This window comes from Typopeltis vanoorti, chromosome 19 (genome assembly GCF_054136105.1).
Source record: "Typopeltis vanoorti isolate ZY-2024b chromosome 19, IOZ_Tvanoo_1.0, whole genome shotgun sequence".
Taxonomy (NCBI): Eukaryota; Metazoa; Arthropoda; class Arachnida; order Uropygi; family Thelyphonidae; genus Typopeltis; species Typopeltis vanoorti.
In genome coordinates this window covers 26860263-26878508 of record NC_143567.1, presented here as the reverse complement: position 1 = coordinate 26878508, position 18246 = coordinate 26860263, and the positions used below count along the sequence as shown (strand labels likewise).

The window sequence follows — 18246 nt, the reverse complement described above, 5'->3', positions numbered from 1 at the left end:
GATTTTTTTTTAATATTCTCATATGAAGTTATTCAACCTATAATACATTAGTACTGTGGATAGGAAGAATATTGAAAGAAACTTAACATTTCAATATGAAGACCTGTTGAAAGTAATATTTAGGAAATTCATAGAAGAAAACACTATTTCAAAAGACAGCAGCAGGAAAGAATTAAGAGATGTTTTCTTTAGTAGACATAAGAATATAAAATATAGTTCCTAAATCAAAGAAATAATACACAAACATTATACTTATTTAGTGTAAAAATTCAGTACATTCACTTTTTATTGGTAGGAAGTGAAACCAACCCAAACAAATGCATTCATTATTTAATTTTCCACAGAAATGAGGAAACTGTTCAAAATAATTGTATCAATTATTGGTTTTAGGTAATGGTTTCTAGCATTTTTGTATTCCAAGATTCGGTCTCATGTGTAAAATGTAAAATTTTGTTTCATTCCAAAACACTACTCTTCACATTACCAGGTCTATAGCAACAATTTATTTCAACTCAACTGTAAATAAATATATAACTATGAAACCATCTTGGCAATATTGCTAGAAAACATCCATATAGGGGACTAATCTGTCTAATCAGCCATTAACAAATGATCTTCTTGTTACCTTTTGAAGCTGTAGAAAATATTTTTATCTAAAACAGGTTCCTCATTTAGACTTTTTACATGATATGTATATATAAAAAAAAAAAAAGACTTTTCTCCTCTTTATAGGAGACAGTGAAACAAACATTGCTTTGAAGTCACTAAATTTATCTCTGGTTCCAGACTGCCTGAATTGCAAATAGTGCTAGTATGGAATTAAAAATTGTCATGTATAAAAAAATAATAAAATATATCATCGCAAATCTGTCATGTTGTACCATCGTTTTATATTTATATTGTGGTTTAAGCCAATGAGAATACAATTTGGTCAGCTAAATCCCAAATTGCCAGTCCATCCTCATTTGTTCAGTATCCAGGTAGATACCTAACAAGGTACACCACGAGAAGGTGAGTATTGGACATTAGGTCAGAAGCCATGGTCGGTTCTCTGCATTACTTTTAAAGGCTATGTGGAGGTCTCCTCTCAGTTATACAGCTTTGACCCTTAAGTACCCCTTTAAGATCTGATAATGTTGGAGTCTCGACAGGTAACAGATTGATTTGGAGGAGAATTGTCGATAGGAAGTTAGTAATGATGCAAGGTTTTTATGTAGTACTATCATATCCTGTACACCCCTTGGGGTACATGTCAGGAATTTGATGGTAATGATCACAAATCTGGCATAAGTAAGATCATTGATTTTGGATTCTATAAAGCATAAGATTGAAAAATGAATTTACTTCTGTATGACATAAGTTTAAATACTTATGCTGTGATTAGTAGATCCAACTAAAAGCCAGATAAATTATTAGATAATGTCACCTTCAAGAGTTGAAGCAACTACGAACTCATTTGTATTAAATCTAAATTGAGAAGCGAGGTCTACTGTATCACAGCTGCATAACGTTATCTTTCTGAATTCTGTAGACAGTCTAACCTATAGTATTTCTAAATTTTTGTCCATCTGAGTATTAACTGATCATTGTTTCCTCTATTAAAAAAAAAAAAAATCCACAATCTCATTTATTGAAGTTGAATCATCTGATATTTTAGTTAGCTTTTATATTGTATCCCATTCTGAAACATTAATTTTACCCAAGGAATTTTCAGGATATAGAATTATTCAAATTTATTATAATCTGTGGATATTTTCTTGGGAAAGAAACTTTGCAAACAAATGAAAGAAATGGTTCCCTGTTATTCTTGTATTTGGACAATTGCTAAGAAGAGGACAACTTAAATTTTAATCATAACATCTCTGGCTCCACTCTGCATAGATAATGATATATTATCTGTAGAGTGGATCCTAGAATTGCATCCTAGAATAAATTTACTTAATGTCAGGAGAAACATAATCTTTGGATGTCTTCATTTATATGTGAAATTGATGGCCCCCTATCTTGATTCTCTGCTGCAGAATGTCACAGGATGCTTGAATACATTACTCATCTGTGTATCACTTTATTCAGAAATATAGAATCTTAAATCTTTGCTAATAAAATCTGCTCAATTCTCATTCATGAAATTATCAAGAAGGCAGCTCTTTTAACTGTTCATAACCCAAATATTACATGAAAATTAATGACATTTTCTCTCTTAGTCCTCAAAGTGGGAGGAAAAAAATGCATAAGTTCCTATTCCATACTTAGAAGCATTTCTGAATGTTTAGCAAAAATTCGAAGGAAATTCCAACTCATTGTAGTGTTCAAACCTATTTGCCCGCTATTACCTTGTCCATTATTGCTACCTAGTGTTCAAGTTCATGTACATGAGATTTCAGAACACCAGAGCCATATCCAACTTGAATCTCATGTGGGTTGGCTCAATCTAGATTTGAGATGTGTTTTTATTCTGAAATTATTAACTTATTATTTTTTTTTTAATAATGGCTTCACATATGTAAGAGAACTAAATTTAATTTATTACTCCTACATATTTCACTCAATGTCATGAGCTTCTTTCAGGGAGAAGGCAGAAAACTGGTGACATTATTACAATTAGTAATAGTATTAATAACTTAATATTTTCATTGTTATATTAATCAGTTATTATATTAGTAATGCAGTCAGAATGTAGAAAGGGAAGGTGAAAGAATGCTTGTTTTGGCTGGAACCAATAATGTGAGAAGTGAGAAATATTGTATGAGGGAGGATGTCAGAGTTGATGGAAGAAACAAAGAAGAAGAATGACAGTGAAGTTTTGTGAATCTGCTGTCTAATGAATCAATACACAGGTTGTGCAGAAGGAATGATATAGAGTTTGTGGACCTATGGGCTGAGTTTAACAGATGGAATGATTTATACAATGCTGATGGACTGCACTTAATTGGATTCTGAGTTAGGTCTCTGGAGAGAGCTTTATTCAATGAGTGTGGAAGTGCAAAAATCAGGAAATTTTAGCAATTAGCGTGGATAATAACGCACACACACACTTGTGTGTGTGGGGGGGGGGTACCCATGAAGTGAATGAACAAAAAATGTGGAACCTAGTCTCTCAGGCAACAATATCAAATGGGGTAGTCAATTCAGAATGAAAAGGTGGTTGGGAGCCTAAGGGATACCTACAGTTTCTATATATTAATGCTAGAAGCATCAGGCATTGAAGTTTTTGGCATTGATTAGTAGAACCTTGCCAAAAGTTATAGACATTAGTGAGACTTGGCTAAGAGCAGATGACAGTTACAGGGATAGAATGTGATGGATTTAGTATTTTCAGGGAGGATAGAGTAGAGAGGACAGGGGATGGGGTAGCAGATGAATTGCAGTCAACAAGATTAGGATTTAGTGCAGATAGCAGTTCTTTTGAGTCAATTTGGTGTGAGATCGAGGAAAATAGGACAAAATATAAAATTGGTTTCTGCTATAGGCCAGGAATGATGTGGAAGACATGCACCAGCAGGTTTGTACAATGAGTAGTCGAGTAATTATTATGGGGATTTAAACTTCAGAGACATAAATAGGAAGGAGGAAAGATCACATGGCAGGAAGGAAATGGAATTTATATACTTGCTGAGAGATGATTACTTGAAGCAGAGTATGATGGAGGGGACTCGGGGTACGAGGTAGCAAAATATATAGAAATTTCAGTTCAGAAGGGGGCATATGTGGAACTAAGGCAGGTGATTATGATACTTAAGAGGCAGTTTGAAGCAGTACCATAATATAAATATCTGCAAGGGAAAGATGATCAGTTCATGGGGGAGATAGTCATGGGATATCTGGAGGAAGCAGTATTGCACTGTATATCCAAGGTCAGGGTTAGATGGATGAGTAGTATCATTAAGCATGAGTTGCAAAAAAAAAGAAAATGCTGTGGAGGACATGTAAAGAGAAAGGTGACCAGCTAACTCATGAACAGTACAAGGATCAGACTGGTGACCAGCATGGTAAGGAAGGCAAAATCAAATTAAGAAATTAGCCAAACAGGCAAAAGGAAATCCTAAAGTGTTTTTTGTAGCAAGTAAGAGGAAGAATGACTATGGAAGGATAACTTCAATAAGTGCAGATTGTAGAGAGGTAACAGAGGCAGACAGAATTGTTGAGCTACTTGAGTGACCATTTTGCAAGGGTATATCATCCAAGTAAAGATACTGTTGTTATGGCAGAGGTGGACTGATATGAGAATAGAGGTTGATGAATTGTGGAGGTACTTAGGATATTTCAGAATCTGAATGCAAATACAATTCTTGAATTGGATGGTATATCAACTCACATTTTAAGAGAATGTGCAGGGGAACTGGCAATGGCTTTGACTCAACTGCTAGAGCTGAGACTTAATTAAACAAAGTTTCAAGAGAGCGGAAGGAGGGCAAAATAATTCCTTTGCATAAAGGAGGATCTGCATCTGTGGTAGCAAATTATAGACTAATCAGTATTTCAGGAATGGTTGTAAAAGTGCTGGAAAAGTTTATCAAAAAGAGAATTGAGGGATGGGTGGATAAGAATATGATACTCTGAGGGGCAGTCATGCTTTAGTAATTAACTTTTTATAATAGGGGGTGACAGCCTAATTGGATAAAGGGAATGGTTACATAATGATACTGCTGGATTTTGCAAAGACATTTGACAGGATACCACAGAACTATTATGTAAACTGCAACAAATGGAGATGGATATGAAACTGGTGATATGGATAAAGTGGCTGATGGACAGATACCAAAAAATAGTATATGGAGGAGCAGAATCCAGAAGGCAGGACTCATGACATGCACAGGACTCTGTACTTGGACCAATGCTGTTTTAATTTGTACATAAATGATATAGAAAATAATTTAAGGAAGATATTCAGTTGTTGCTGATTAATGCAAAGTTAGGTAAGGTAGGAAACTTGCAGGATAACTTGAATAGGCTGACAGTATGGACAAAACTTAATGGATGTCTATTTAATGTGAAAAAGTGTAAAGTTACACATTTTGGGATACAAAGAATACAAGCTGTGTACCACATTGAGGGGACTGTACTCTAGGAAGCCAGGGATTTGGGTGTAGTAGTAGTAAAGGAGTTGAAGCTTAGAGAGCATATTGCTAAAATAGTCAGGGTGGCTCACAGATTACTTAGTTATTTAAGAACACATTAACAAGCAGTGATAAGGAAGTTATCTTTCTTTTTCTTAAGTCTTGATATAACCACATCTGGATTACTGTGCTCAGGTCTATTCACCTGGGTTTCTTTGGGATGAGGAAGTGATATAGAGGATCCAGAGGCAAGTCACCAAGATGGTGAGTGGTCTGTGGAATGCCCCTGTGAGGATAGATTAAAGGTTTGTGGATTGCAAAAGTTGATTAATACACAGGATACAGGAGATATTATAGAAAAATATAAGTTACCTAAAGGATTTTATAGGGTTGATGCAGGGGATCTGGAAGTTTGTAAAAGTGTGGTTAGCAAGGGTGCGAAGACTAGATTTTTTTTTTTCCTTGGAGAGTGGTGATTTGAAGGGAATGGAAAGGGTTGCCTGAGTCAGTTGTAAGTGCTTTGTCTGTTAATAGTTTCAAGGAAAGGTATGATAGATATTGTGTTGATAGTTAGGGTTCCCACAATGAGTCTTAGGATTTCATGGGGATTCCTCTGCAATAATATTTAACAATCCTGTTGACTGACAGCGACAGTCCTAAAATTGTTAATTCATATTGAAGACTCTGCATCAAGAAGAGGACAGCTCCAATTTTATCAACTTTTGGAAATTAAAAAAAAATTCCAAGAAATATTTTTAGATTGTTACTTGAAATGTTTTTGTTAGTATATAATATACATTACCACCACCATTTGGTAACCTGCATGGTGTCAACAGACTCATCATGGAAGGCCTACTCAACCAGCAACATGTCTATCATAATCATAGTGTAGTTATTTACACTATCTACACTCACAATGTACTCAAGCAGTGCATTCCACTTGCAATTCTCCACGTAAAAAAATACTCCTCGCACCTTTCTTCATCACATCTTTATACAACTTCCAGGGATGACCTCTCATTCTTCCCATCTTAATATCCACTCTTTTTATAATTTCTTCTTTATTAATCTGATGAAATCCCTTAACTTAAACTGATGGTCTCTATCATATCTCATCTTCTCTTCTCTACCAACCTCTGTAATCTACATTCTCTCAAACACGCTCTTCATAACCAACACTCCTGAGTCTTAATATCGCTTTTGTTATTTGTCTTTGAACCCTCTAGTGCTCCTAAATCACAATGAAAACTAGGTGACCAAATCTGAGCACAATAGTCAATATGTGGTCTATAGAGTCCAATACCTTATATAGAGTCACTACCACCTCCTTATCCCTACATGTCAATGTACTTTTTACCATAGCAGCAATACAATGTGCAGTCTTTGCAACATGTGTGACGTGGCCTTGGAACTTCAGTCTGCTGTTTACCATTACTCCAAGATTCTGAATCTCATTCAGTTCCTGAAGTACAGCTCCACAATGCAGTACATATCCCAAAGTGTAACACTCTGCATTTATTAATATTAAAACTATAACCTCACTCATTTGTCCAAGCTAAAAGTCTGCTCAAATCTTCCTGTAGAGAATTCATCTCAGCACTACTGATAATTCTACCTAACTTTAAATCATCAGCAAACATTTGAAGATTCCCAGTCAATCCACGTGAAATATCATTAACAAATAAGTTAAACAGTAGGGGCTCACCCTGAGGCATGCCACTGGTTGCCTTCGTTTTCTGAGATGCTGCGTCATCATACATAACTTGTGGTATTGTTTAACACGTTCATTGGCAATCACGCGATATCGTGTGATGCGAGTTCTCACCGAACGGCTGCTCATGCATTATCACTTGGACGTTGCTATCAAGTAAAAAAAATTTGGCCACCACATGAAATTCCAATTTTCAGCTTGGCAATGAACGTGTTAAAGACCCAATCTCTAATCCATTAAACCAGTATACTATCTATTCCTATCCTCTGCAGCTTTACACCAACTTATGTGGCAATCTATCAAATGCTTTTGCAAAGTCCAAGAATATCACTGTATATGATTCTCCCTTATCCAGCACATTCATCACCTTATCATAAAACATAAGCAGAATGCTAAAACAAGACCTGCTCTTCACAAACCCATGATGACCATAGAGAATCTTATGTCAATCATCCCAATCCTGTATTCTATTTCTAACCAATTTTTCCAACACTAATCACAACTGCTGGTATACAGAGAGTTCTGTAACTGGAAACTTCTGTTTTCAAACCGTACTTGTGGAGAGGTATTTTCTTGCCTTCTTTCTAATCCTTAGTAACCTTCCCCACTGCAAGACTTTCATTAAATAACCAGGACAAAGGCATCACCAACTCTTTTGCAAACTCTTCAAAAAAATAAGAGGGTGGTCTGAAAAGTTCTCTGCCTCAACCATAGATAGCAACATTATTGGCACGATTTTTTCCCCCCTAAGTTTGGTTCATCTGTCATAAGCATCCATGTAAAATTGCAAGTCATTCTATCAAGTAGTTTGTTTTATATACAGCTGTCTGAAGCAAAAGTGTTCTCTGTATCTCTTGAAATGGATAAAATTGAGTATCGATCATGCAGTTATAAAATTCTTTGTAAAAGAAGGTTTAACACCAAAAGAAATTCATTTGAAGTTGATAAAAGTTTATGGGCACTCTTCTCCATTTTCAACAATTAAGAAATGGGCTGCCAAGGCCGTACCAACCTTAAACGTGGCTGTACCAGCCTTGAAGATGATCCATGTGAAGGACATCCAAAAAGTATAACAACACCAGAAATCATTGATCGAGTGCACAATATGGTGTTGGATGACCGTCTAGTTAAAATACGTGAAACTGCTAAGAATATAGGCATTTCAAAAGAACGTGTAAGATATAGTTTGCATGAAGAATTGCAAATGAAAAAGCTTTGCTCAAGATGGGTGCCATGCTTGCTCACAGCAGATCAAAAATGCACTTGCATGAAAATCTCTGAACAGTGTTTGGAGCGTTTTTAACAAGAATAAAACTGATTTTGTGCATAGATTTATTACTATGGATGAGATTTGGATTCACCATTACATACCAGAATCCAAACAGCAGTCAAAACAGTGGACAGAAGTCGGTTCTTCAGTGAAAAACCAATGAAAAATTTGTGAAAAAAAGACTCGGTTTGCAGAAGAAAAAAATCATCTTTCACCAGGACAATGCACCTGCCCACAAAGGTGTTTTGGCAATGGGAAACTTAAGGGATCTGCACCAGTGGCACCCTCAAGATTTAATCTTAAGGGGAGGGCCTGAGTTGCTTGGGCAAATGAAGTAGCGCTCAGTCTGCCCGAGCATTGCCTCATTTGCTTTGCGTTCAGAGCAGCCATGATTCCCAAGAGCTATAGGGTATTCCCACCTTATGTGACCGCCAATTCATAAGTAGTATAGAAATAGAAGACACGACACAACATAAAAAAAAAAAAAAAAAGGAATTTTAATTAGGAAAAGATTTTTGGAAAATTTTCTAGTGTTTTTTTCTTTCAGGAGAGGGCTCCTAACCCACCCAGGTGTGCCACTGATCTGCACTGTGAATTGTTGAAACATCCACCCTTTTCCCCAGATTTTTCTCCCTCTGACTTCTATCTCTGTCCAAAACTAAAACTCTTTCTTGTTGACCAGTGAGAGAGGGTCAAAAGGTGATTGCAGCTGTAGGGGGTATTTTGCAGATCTTACTGAGAACCACTACAGGGATGGGATAATACCACTGTAGCATCACTGGAATAAATGTATTAGTCTTAAGGGAGATTATGTTGAAAAATAAAAATGATTTTGAAATAAATTCGTTTTTTCATTGTTAGGCCAAGAACGTTTTCAGACCATCCTCGTACATGGTGATATGTCATCCATTCCCACAGCCTTATTAACATCCAACCCAAGCAACACTTGCTACACCTCTTGATTCTTTCACCTTTTAATTCTTGCCTCACTTCTACATGTTGCACAGCATCATTCACGCCATTACAATATACACTGAAGAAATGTTCATTAAATAATTCCACTATATCATTTGCTATGGTTACTCTGCTACTATAACTATCCACTGGTGTCAACCTGCCATAATTATTTTTCCTCTTGCTTGCCACATAGCAGAAAACTTCCCTTGAATTAGCTTTGACCTGACTGGCCAATCTTTGCTCATGTTCTACTTTTTCTTTTTTAATCATGCTTGTCACTTTTATGGCCTGCACTTTATATTCTTCATGCATCTGTTCACTGCAAACTGTCTTGTACTTCATAACTTCTTTAATAATGCTGCTTGCTTGAGTTCACCATTCATTCATCTCCCTCTTCTATTAATTTGTTGACTCTTAGTATGCAGTTATGCATTGCTCAAGTTATATGCATTCTCTCACTCAAATGTCTCCACCTCTTACTTAGTAAAACTTCCTGTGGGACCATAGGCACAAATGCAGTATGAATGTATCAAGTTCATGATAAAATGAGAAATGAACTTAAAAAAAAAAAGCAAAGCCATTTCTGGTAGTGGAGCAGCCCCCCCCCATCTCCTTTTTTAAAAAAAATTAGGTTAGTGATATTAATTAGATGCAATTTATATTAAAGAATTATTAACTTGAGTTTAGAGAATGTCATTTAAAGTTTGGTAAGGAATAACAGATTCAGGTTATGATGCAAGTAATTTTAATTTTGCTGTAATATTCTTCTGAATATCAAATCATCACATTAGCATCCTTTCAGTTTCAGAAAGTTTGCTGGTGCCAATTCAGGATAGTAGGGAAATGGTTGAGCACTACTTGTGAGCCAGAATTTTGCAACTGATTGTATATACTGGTATGTTTTGCAACGGCTTCTGGTCAAATTTTTCCAAAATCTGGATACACCAACAAATCTTTCAGTATCTTGAAGTAGTAATCACTAATCTTCATGGAACGAATGCTATTCTGTGATTGCCATTCTGCATGCTGTCTTTTGATTTTGGAATCATACTTGGGAGTGGCATTACTGGGGAGATCTTTTTTCCTGAGTAATGCTGAGAGAATGTTGAAAATATTTTGTTTAAAATATTTTTAAATTTCCATTTGTCTTTTTCATCATTTATGCAAACTGAATGAAAATAATGCAAGTTTCTCCCAAGTCTGGTATTTATAGACTATTAGTTTTGTTTTGGTTTAATTTGATGGCATTCTAAGTGTTGAATATCATTCACTTGCTAGAAAGTTTAATCTGGTAATTCAGATCTGCATATAGTTTTCAGTTCACATTTTAGAGTAATCTCTCTAATGTAAACGATAGAGATAAATGATTAGAATAGAGCCTCATCTTCAAACTTCCAAGACTTCTTGTGTTTCAGTGTGACTTTCCCAGCTTTGCCCAGATCAACATTTGTTGATGAATTGGTTCATTCTTTGGATCAGCTGTTTCTGATGGTAATATTAGACACCATGCATAAAGAACAAGTACACAAAAAACGTGCCCTTTTCTTGAACAAATACAATTAGATATTTTAAAAAAAGTTTTTTTTTTTTTTCTTACTGTAGTTTGGAAATTTTTGATTTAGCATGTAAAGTAACTCTAGGAACACAATTTAGTTGAAATAATTAGGTATTTAAATTAATAAATCCACTTCTTGGTGTTAATGTAGTTTTTGACAGTTACAAATCCTTTTTAATTTTCTTTTTACAGAGGTTTACACAGTATCTTGCATCCAGTAACTGTACATTTCAGCTGGGTAACTTTCTTGACAAATGTGGGGTTCAAGGTAAGTGTGCTTTAATATTTAATTAGAATTTTTCTTTTAAGTTTGAGTTAACATTTATTTTACTTTGTCAGTTGAGTTCATATTTCTTTGTCAATGTCATGCTCTTGCAATTGCAAAATCTGAGAAAGTATAGTTTATTTGAATTTTTCTTGAATTTGTATATAATATTTGCTAATTCAGTCATATATGATGAATTAGCAAATATTATATACAAATTCAAGAAAAATTCAAATTATACTATCTCATTATCCTATCCTCATCTGTCTAGGACGGATTGAGTCCCCTCCTAATGAGGAGTTACTGGCATATTAATGCAGCCAGTTTGCCACTCCTCTGCTACATCCCCTAAGGGCGATATTCATAACTGTATCTGTGTGTGTTCACGGGGACGGTTTGCTTGCTTGTGGGATGAAAAACCGCAGATAAGCTGTGGAGAAAAAACCCTGCTGTCCGCACCCAAGACCGGCTAACTTGGCCATGGCTGAGGAAGATCCTTAAGCTCCTCATGTTGTCGACAGGAATCGAACTTAGGACACGCCTTCCCCAGCAATATGGTTGCAAAGCCACTAAGCTAAAACGGAAGAACTGAGATGTGCTGAGGTTCTTCAGTTATCAACAGTTTTCCCTTCTCCCTGCCTTATTTGCTTTATGAAAAGCAAATAAAATGGGAAGAAGAAAATTACTGAATTACTTAATGAAAATGTATTATCCCTTACATTTTATCCTTGTCTCACTAATGCCAGTAATTTTGGTCGTGGTAAACTATTAATGTGAACAACTTTTTACTCTTGTGCTTAATGCTTCTTGACATTTAGCATAGATGAAATTGCAGTATTCTCTTGGACCACAAGTAGTTTTGCATCCTATACAGGTGGTCCCATTTATATTCAACACCTGAGAATATGCATGTACTTACTTGCTTCAAGGCCTGCACCTCTACATGCCAGTAACTTTAGTTTCCTTGATTTTATAATTCAGTCCTAGTACTGAACAAAACTTACTCCAGACACTAACTCCAAATTTGTTCAAATGCAATCTCTCAGTCGTAAATCCTTTACTCCATATCTCTAAACTGCACATTGTTGCTCTTACACAATCTGTGCACTGACTCAAAACTTTGGCAACAAGCCTATCCTTAATTTCATTTCTTTAATCCCGATGAGTGCCCGATTAATTTTAATCGGGCACTCATTATTTACATTCTGATCATCATTGAATTATTTCTATATTATGTCCCCCACATTTCTCTCTCTTTCATGCTCCCTCATACTCTTCTCTACTGTACTGTTCCACTTGTCCTGTGAAAGACTAATTGTCACCTTACCTTTTGCCACTTTTGTTATTATGCTCCTAACTTGTATTCTCATCATTCATATTTGGTTCACCTTCACACACTCACTCTTGCATTTCCTGTTCTTTGTCACTAACATTCGCCACACTATCTTTCTTATGACCTGTACTTTTGGCACCCAATTGTGTAATGCTTTACATTCACTGTTCTTGTTTATCATTCAGAAATCTCTTAATGTTATGAATATGCACTGCATTTTCACAAAATTCCTCATTAAATAATCTGAACAATCTGGGCTGTCCCATTATGCTTTGATGCAGTGTAATATTATAACAAAGCTTTAAATAATACCCAACTCAAGTGCTGCCCACTTCAGTTGAAAGTAAATTAAAAACTAATGTACAGGGTAGCCATAAAATAACTTCCCCTCTTTGGAGGCATCTGTAGCTAAAACCAATAAATGGAATGAGGCCAAATTTTATATCGAGACTTTTGAAGGCATGGAGAGAAGATTTCTGCGAAAAAATATTTAGTACCAAAAGTCACCGATAGGGGAAATTTTGGCGCTGGCAGAGCCGAAAACAATCAGATAATTGCATTAAAGGCAGATAAAACGGAATAATAACATTTCAACAGTGTAAGCGACAGCCACTTCACTCATTCCAGCTGGATATGTGGTGCGTTGCAATGATAAATAATAATAATAATAATTAGACTAAAACAACTTGTGAGAGAGACAGAAATTAATGTAGTGATTGAACTCACAGGAAATAATGTTTTATTCATCAGAATTGGGGTCCCTGGACCACATACATGATTTTCAATGTGCTGACCTTTCTTGTGTACAACAAATTCCATCAGGTGTGCAACATGCTCTACAGCTGAGCCTAAGGAGTCTGATTGGATGTTCATAACAGTCCATTTTATGTTCTCTTTCAAGACATGCAAGTTGAGAAGGTCACCAACACTTCAAATACCCCACAGCCAAAAGTCACATGGAGTAATGTCAGGGGATCGGGGCGGCCATGCCATTGGAAAGAACTAATAACCCGACAGTCATTCAAATAAGTGCCTGAACATTCCCAATCCCTTTTTAAATGGAATTGGTGGCTCTGCTGTCATGTATGCACAGTAAAATTTGCGTAATCCTTTTTACCTGCGTTTACTGCAAATATTTGACTGCTTTTGGCTCCGCCAGCGCCAAAATTTCCCCTATCGGCGACTTTTGGTACTAATTTTTTTTTTTTGCGGAAATCATCTCCCTATGCCTTCAAAAGTCTCGATATAAAATTTGGTCTCATTCTGTTTATTGGTTTTAGCTACAGATACCTCCAAAGAAGGAAAGTTATTTTATGGCCACCCTGTATAATACCACAGAAATCTATAATACATAAAAATAAATAATGGAAAGAAGAGAGAAAATTTAAAAAAATCTGACACTAATTATGCATAAAGCAGCCAAAAGTCTAGGAAAAAGAAAACAAGGACTCCAAATATGAAATGAAGTCAAGGTTATAATCGAGGATAAAACTGCATACGTTAAATGGCTTACCTCAAAACTGGAATACAAAATAGAATATTAGAGGAAAAGAACAATAGTAAAAAGACCAAACTTGACAGAATTAAATTATTATAATCTGAATTATATTTATGTTAGTTTAGGATATTTATCTAATAAGTCTTCCAAATAATGCTACATCAGAAGAATTAAATTGAAGAAATGAAGAATGCAAAATCACCAGAAGATGAAATCCAAATAGAAATTATATGCAGGAAATTAATTTAACCAAAGATTTCTTACAATATAAGCAATATATAACACTGGAAAAATACCCAATGTGATTGGAACCATGCAAATGATTCCCATCTTAAAATAATAGCTGCAACAAGTAGATAGGAATACATTTATTAAACACAAGTTAAGATAGATGCCGAAAAATATCGAACAAAACAACCCTATCTAGAAAACAAATGAAACAAAGAGAATTAGGAAATTTTATTTAATGCCATACCAAGGGTGTGCTTGCCATAAAACATGGGATTCATTTTATTCATAGGAATAAATAGTTTTGCTTGCTATGCCTTTTCTCTCAGATGAGGAATGAAAATGACACTGTTTAATGATAAATATCTTCTTCAACAGGCACCATACTGAAGATGCAAGAAAAACAAGTATTATCCCACTAAATGCAGTATAGGCACAAAATATGCACTACTAGTAGCAACAATTAGTGACATCAGGAATGAAAGTGATCCTATTCTACATAATAATAAGCAACTCCTGTCTTACATTATCATTAACACAATACTAACTTTACAATTTAAATTTAATCAAACATTTTAACTGGTATATCACATATATTTAAAACTTCATACAAATGCTTTCTTAGTGGAAGGGAAATAATATATCACCAAATATATATCACCTCTTGAAGGAAAATGCATGATGTAATATCACTCAGCATGAATGTGTTTAATCAAGAAATCTGAGTTATTCTGATATTTTCTATTATATCATTTGAAAAAAAAAAAAAAAGTTAGCTGCCACCTGTTAAACTGATTTCATAGTCCACTAAAGGGTTGTGACCTGCAGTTTGAAAAACACGGATCTGGATCAAGGAATAAGCAACAAAGGAGCCACTTTAAAAACATTGAGTCTTCTAAAAGTCTATCTTCATAAATGTTTTCATTGTGTAGAAATTATGGTGACAAAACACATATTAGAGTAGTTACTTACTCCAATTAAAAAAAAATAAATTTCAACCTCTATCAGAGTTATCTGGAATGCATATGTTGTGTGCTATCCAACCATTTCTGACTCTTGGTGATCTTGTGAACAAAGGCTCTTCGTCTCACTTATCCTCCTGTCTTTCCTTGCAGCATTTGTAAGTTCTTTAATGTTATCCATACAACTGTTTTGCAGCTTCTTCTCCTTCTCATGCCTTTTAATCTTCCCCATTCCAATTATTCATCTGCTTGCATAATATGCCCAAAGTTATTGCCTCTAATGTGCAGTCTGTCTTTTATTCTCAAAAACCTTGCAGTCTATGAGATTCTTAAATCTCCTCCACATCCATAATTCAAATGAATCAGTTCACCAATTCACCTTCTGTCTTCTTAATGGTCCTGCTTTCACATCTATACATCACTACTGGAAATATCATTTCTTTGACAGTCTTGAATTTCATTGTCTTGCATCTCTATCTTTCATAATTTTTGTTAGGTTTAATATTGCTTCCCTCCCCTTTTTTTTTTCACCAACTTTGTTTTATCTCCTTCAATCATAAATTTGTCTAAATTGCCAGAAGACATCACATTTGTTTTGCTGTTTAAATTAAGCCCAGCTTTATTGATTTTCCTCTTAACCAACAAAATCAACTGCTCCACATCTTTCTTAGTTTGTTTTGTGAGTTCTATCATTTGCATATCTTATTTTTCTGATGCCAATATATATATATATATATATATATATATATATATATATATATATATATATATATATATATGAACTAAAACAAAAGCTCCATCATAATACACATAAGTAAGCTATAGCATAACTGTTTTGTTAACCATTTATAGTAGTCTCACCTCTGGTGAGGGAAAAAAAAGAGGAAGAGTAAACTTTAAAATGAAAGTTATAATCAGAAAGTATAATAAGTGATAAAAAAATAAAGCTGAACTACATCGGTTGCTATTCTACAGTCCTGTTATCTTTAGGTTCTGTCTGCTGATCAGGTTGTTTTTCAAATGTTTTATTCCTGAATGTTATGGATTGCAGATGGGTCTTCAAGACTTGGAATTGCTAATCCATCATTCTTGTTAAGATTGGAATGATGAATCGGCATTTCACAAACTTCTTTGAATTTTCTTTCAAACCAAGTTTTGGTGTGGTGTAGGGACTTGGTGCTAAAAATTCACACATCTTAGTGTTGTGTGGATTTTCTTGCATCATTAAGGGGGAGTGGGAGCTATTGGCTATACTTACCTGTTAGTGATCTGCATGTTGCTTTTTTCATTTCTGCATGCTGTCAGTCTTTGCACCTTGATCTCTGGTCTTTTTTTTTTTTTTTTCCCTCAAGTGAAATCCCATTAGCATGCTACTTAAATTCTAAACTGATGTGTGCGATGTTGTATTTGTCAACATTGAACTAAAGTTCATTATTTTCTTGTGGCACCAGTCTATTTAGATCCTCTTGTGGGGATTCTTTTAATAAATTTAGTTTAATCCTTTATCCAAGTGTAAGCAAACAAAGTTTGCGCCTGAAAATATCTTCAGGACTGAGGTAAGGTGGTGCAACTCGTAGCAAAGGTGGACCAAGCTCTCATCACTCCTTGTCTCAGTATCTCCCATAATGCAAAGCACATCTCCTTGTAAACATGTATACTGTTATTTATTAAGTGAAGGGCTATTACCCAGACCGGTTTCAACCTTTATTGAGGTCTTGTCAGTGGGAGGCAGTGTGCTTTGCATTATGGGAGATACTGAGACAAGGAGTGATGAGAGCCTGGTCCACCTTTGCTACGAGTTACCAAGGGATGTACCACCTTACCTCAGTCCTGAAGATATTTTCAGGCACAAACTTTGTTTACTTACACTTAGATAAAGGATTAAACTAAATTTATTATAGTCTAACCAAGTGCAAAATAAACTTCCAACATCTTTCTCTAAATCCAGAGTAATTTAATAATAAGGTGGTACACTGATTGGCAACTCGTATAGATAAATATGACCCCTTCATTGCTTCTGCCTTAGTATCACCACTCTGGGTCTGCCTCCTACAGATTGAGACCTGCAGATTCTTAATCTGTCATCATTCATAGTCTCATTATCTTTCTCTCCTTTTGCATTCTCTCTCTGTTGTATCTCAATATTAATTTGTCCCTAGCTGCTTCAGTATATAAAATCTTTGAGTTGGATAAGGAGAGTAGATGATTCATATTACTGGATTTTACCAATGAGTTTGGAAGGCTGAGTCAGTTATAACTATTATTTAATTCTTAGCCAAAAGATCTTATTAAATCAGAGTACTTTCCTAGATATCAGCATTGTCAGTAACTTAACTTCTTTGTATTCAATGGGAAGCTTTTTTTCCCTTTTCCCTTCTTTGCCACAATAAGGTTTTATATACCCATTGCAGTATTTTCATTTTATTATAAATAGGCTGATTGTGATCAGTTATTTAGATTTAGTAAGATATGCAAAAATGATAGTATGTTGTGTTTCTCTCTTGGTCTGTCTGTAAAAAAAAATAGAAAAGAAATTAGAGAAACCCTTGCAACTTCCTGAAATGGACTAACTCATCCCTTCTTGAAAACATTAGTATTAACACACCTTATTACATTTTTCTGATTACTAAAGAAAGAGCCATACAGCTTCATTACGGTAATGTAAATTACATAGAAAAAAGTGAATATTAAAGATCTGACATTATTTCAAAGCTGAATGTTTGTAGAAACCAAGAAAGTTTTGTAAATTATCTAAGAGCTTACAAGAATACAATTAGTGCAATCTAAGACAACTTTGCATTGGAGTTGCCTTAGATTGCACTACTTGAAAGAACACAACTGCTGCCCAAACATCAATATATTCATCTTTTATTAGTGCATTAGAACCAAGCAATTTGAAACAGCTCTCAGGCCAGTGAAACCTTTTATCAAATACACTAATAAAAGGCAAATATATGGACACTTGGACAGCAGCTATGTTCTTTTAAGTAGTGCAAGCTAAGGCAACTCTGATGCTGAGGATTGTATTCTCGTAAGCTCTCAGGTCAAATTTATGAAACTTTCATAGTTTCTACAAACATTTGGTTTTGAAATAATGTTGGATCTTTAATATCCACTTCTATGTAATATTTTTTCTGTATGTTTTAAATTGAGGTGTTGACAGCAGTTAAGGCATTTTTTTTCTGTCATGACACAAATGTTAAACCTTTCTGCATACAGCTTCAGAAATTTCAGATATCCAAAAATATTTCATTGTTTGTCATCTTCATTTTAAATCTCAATATTTTTTATTATTATTATAGGTTATGACATGTCAACATTCATTAGGCGTCATGCAAAATACTTGAATGAGAAAGCAGTATCTTATAGGACAGTTGCTTTCGATTTCTGTAAAGTTAAAAGAGGGTAAG

The 18246-nt window shown here is 34.9% G+C and overlaps 1 protein-coding gene across 6 annotated transcripts in view; it reads left to right on the top strand.

Moving 5' to 3' along the window:
• Positions 1–18246, top strand: part of LOC150095932 (phosphatidylinositol-binding clathrin assembly protein LAP-like) — a 366280-nt gene that overhangs the window by 119254 nt on the left and 228780 nt on the right. For all 6 annotated transcript variants that reach the window (XM_090409273.1, XM_090409270.1, XM_090409272.1 and 3 more), the window contains exons 3-4: positions 10743–10818; positions 18139–18241. In XM_090409273.1, the coding sequence (XP_090265399.1) occupies positions 10743–10818; positions 18139–18241 (179 nt within the window). The remainder of the gene's footprint in view (positions 1–10742; positions 10819–18138; positions 18242–18246) is intronic.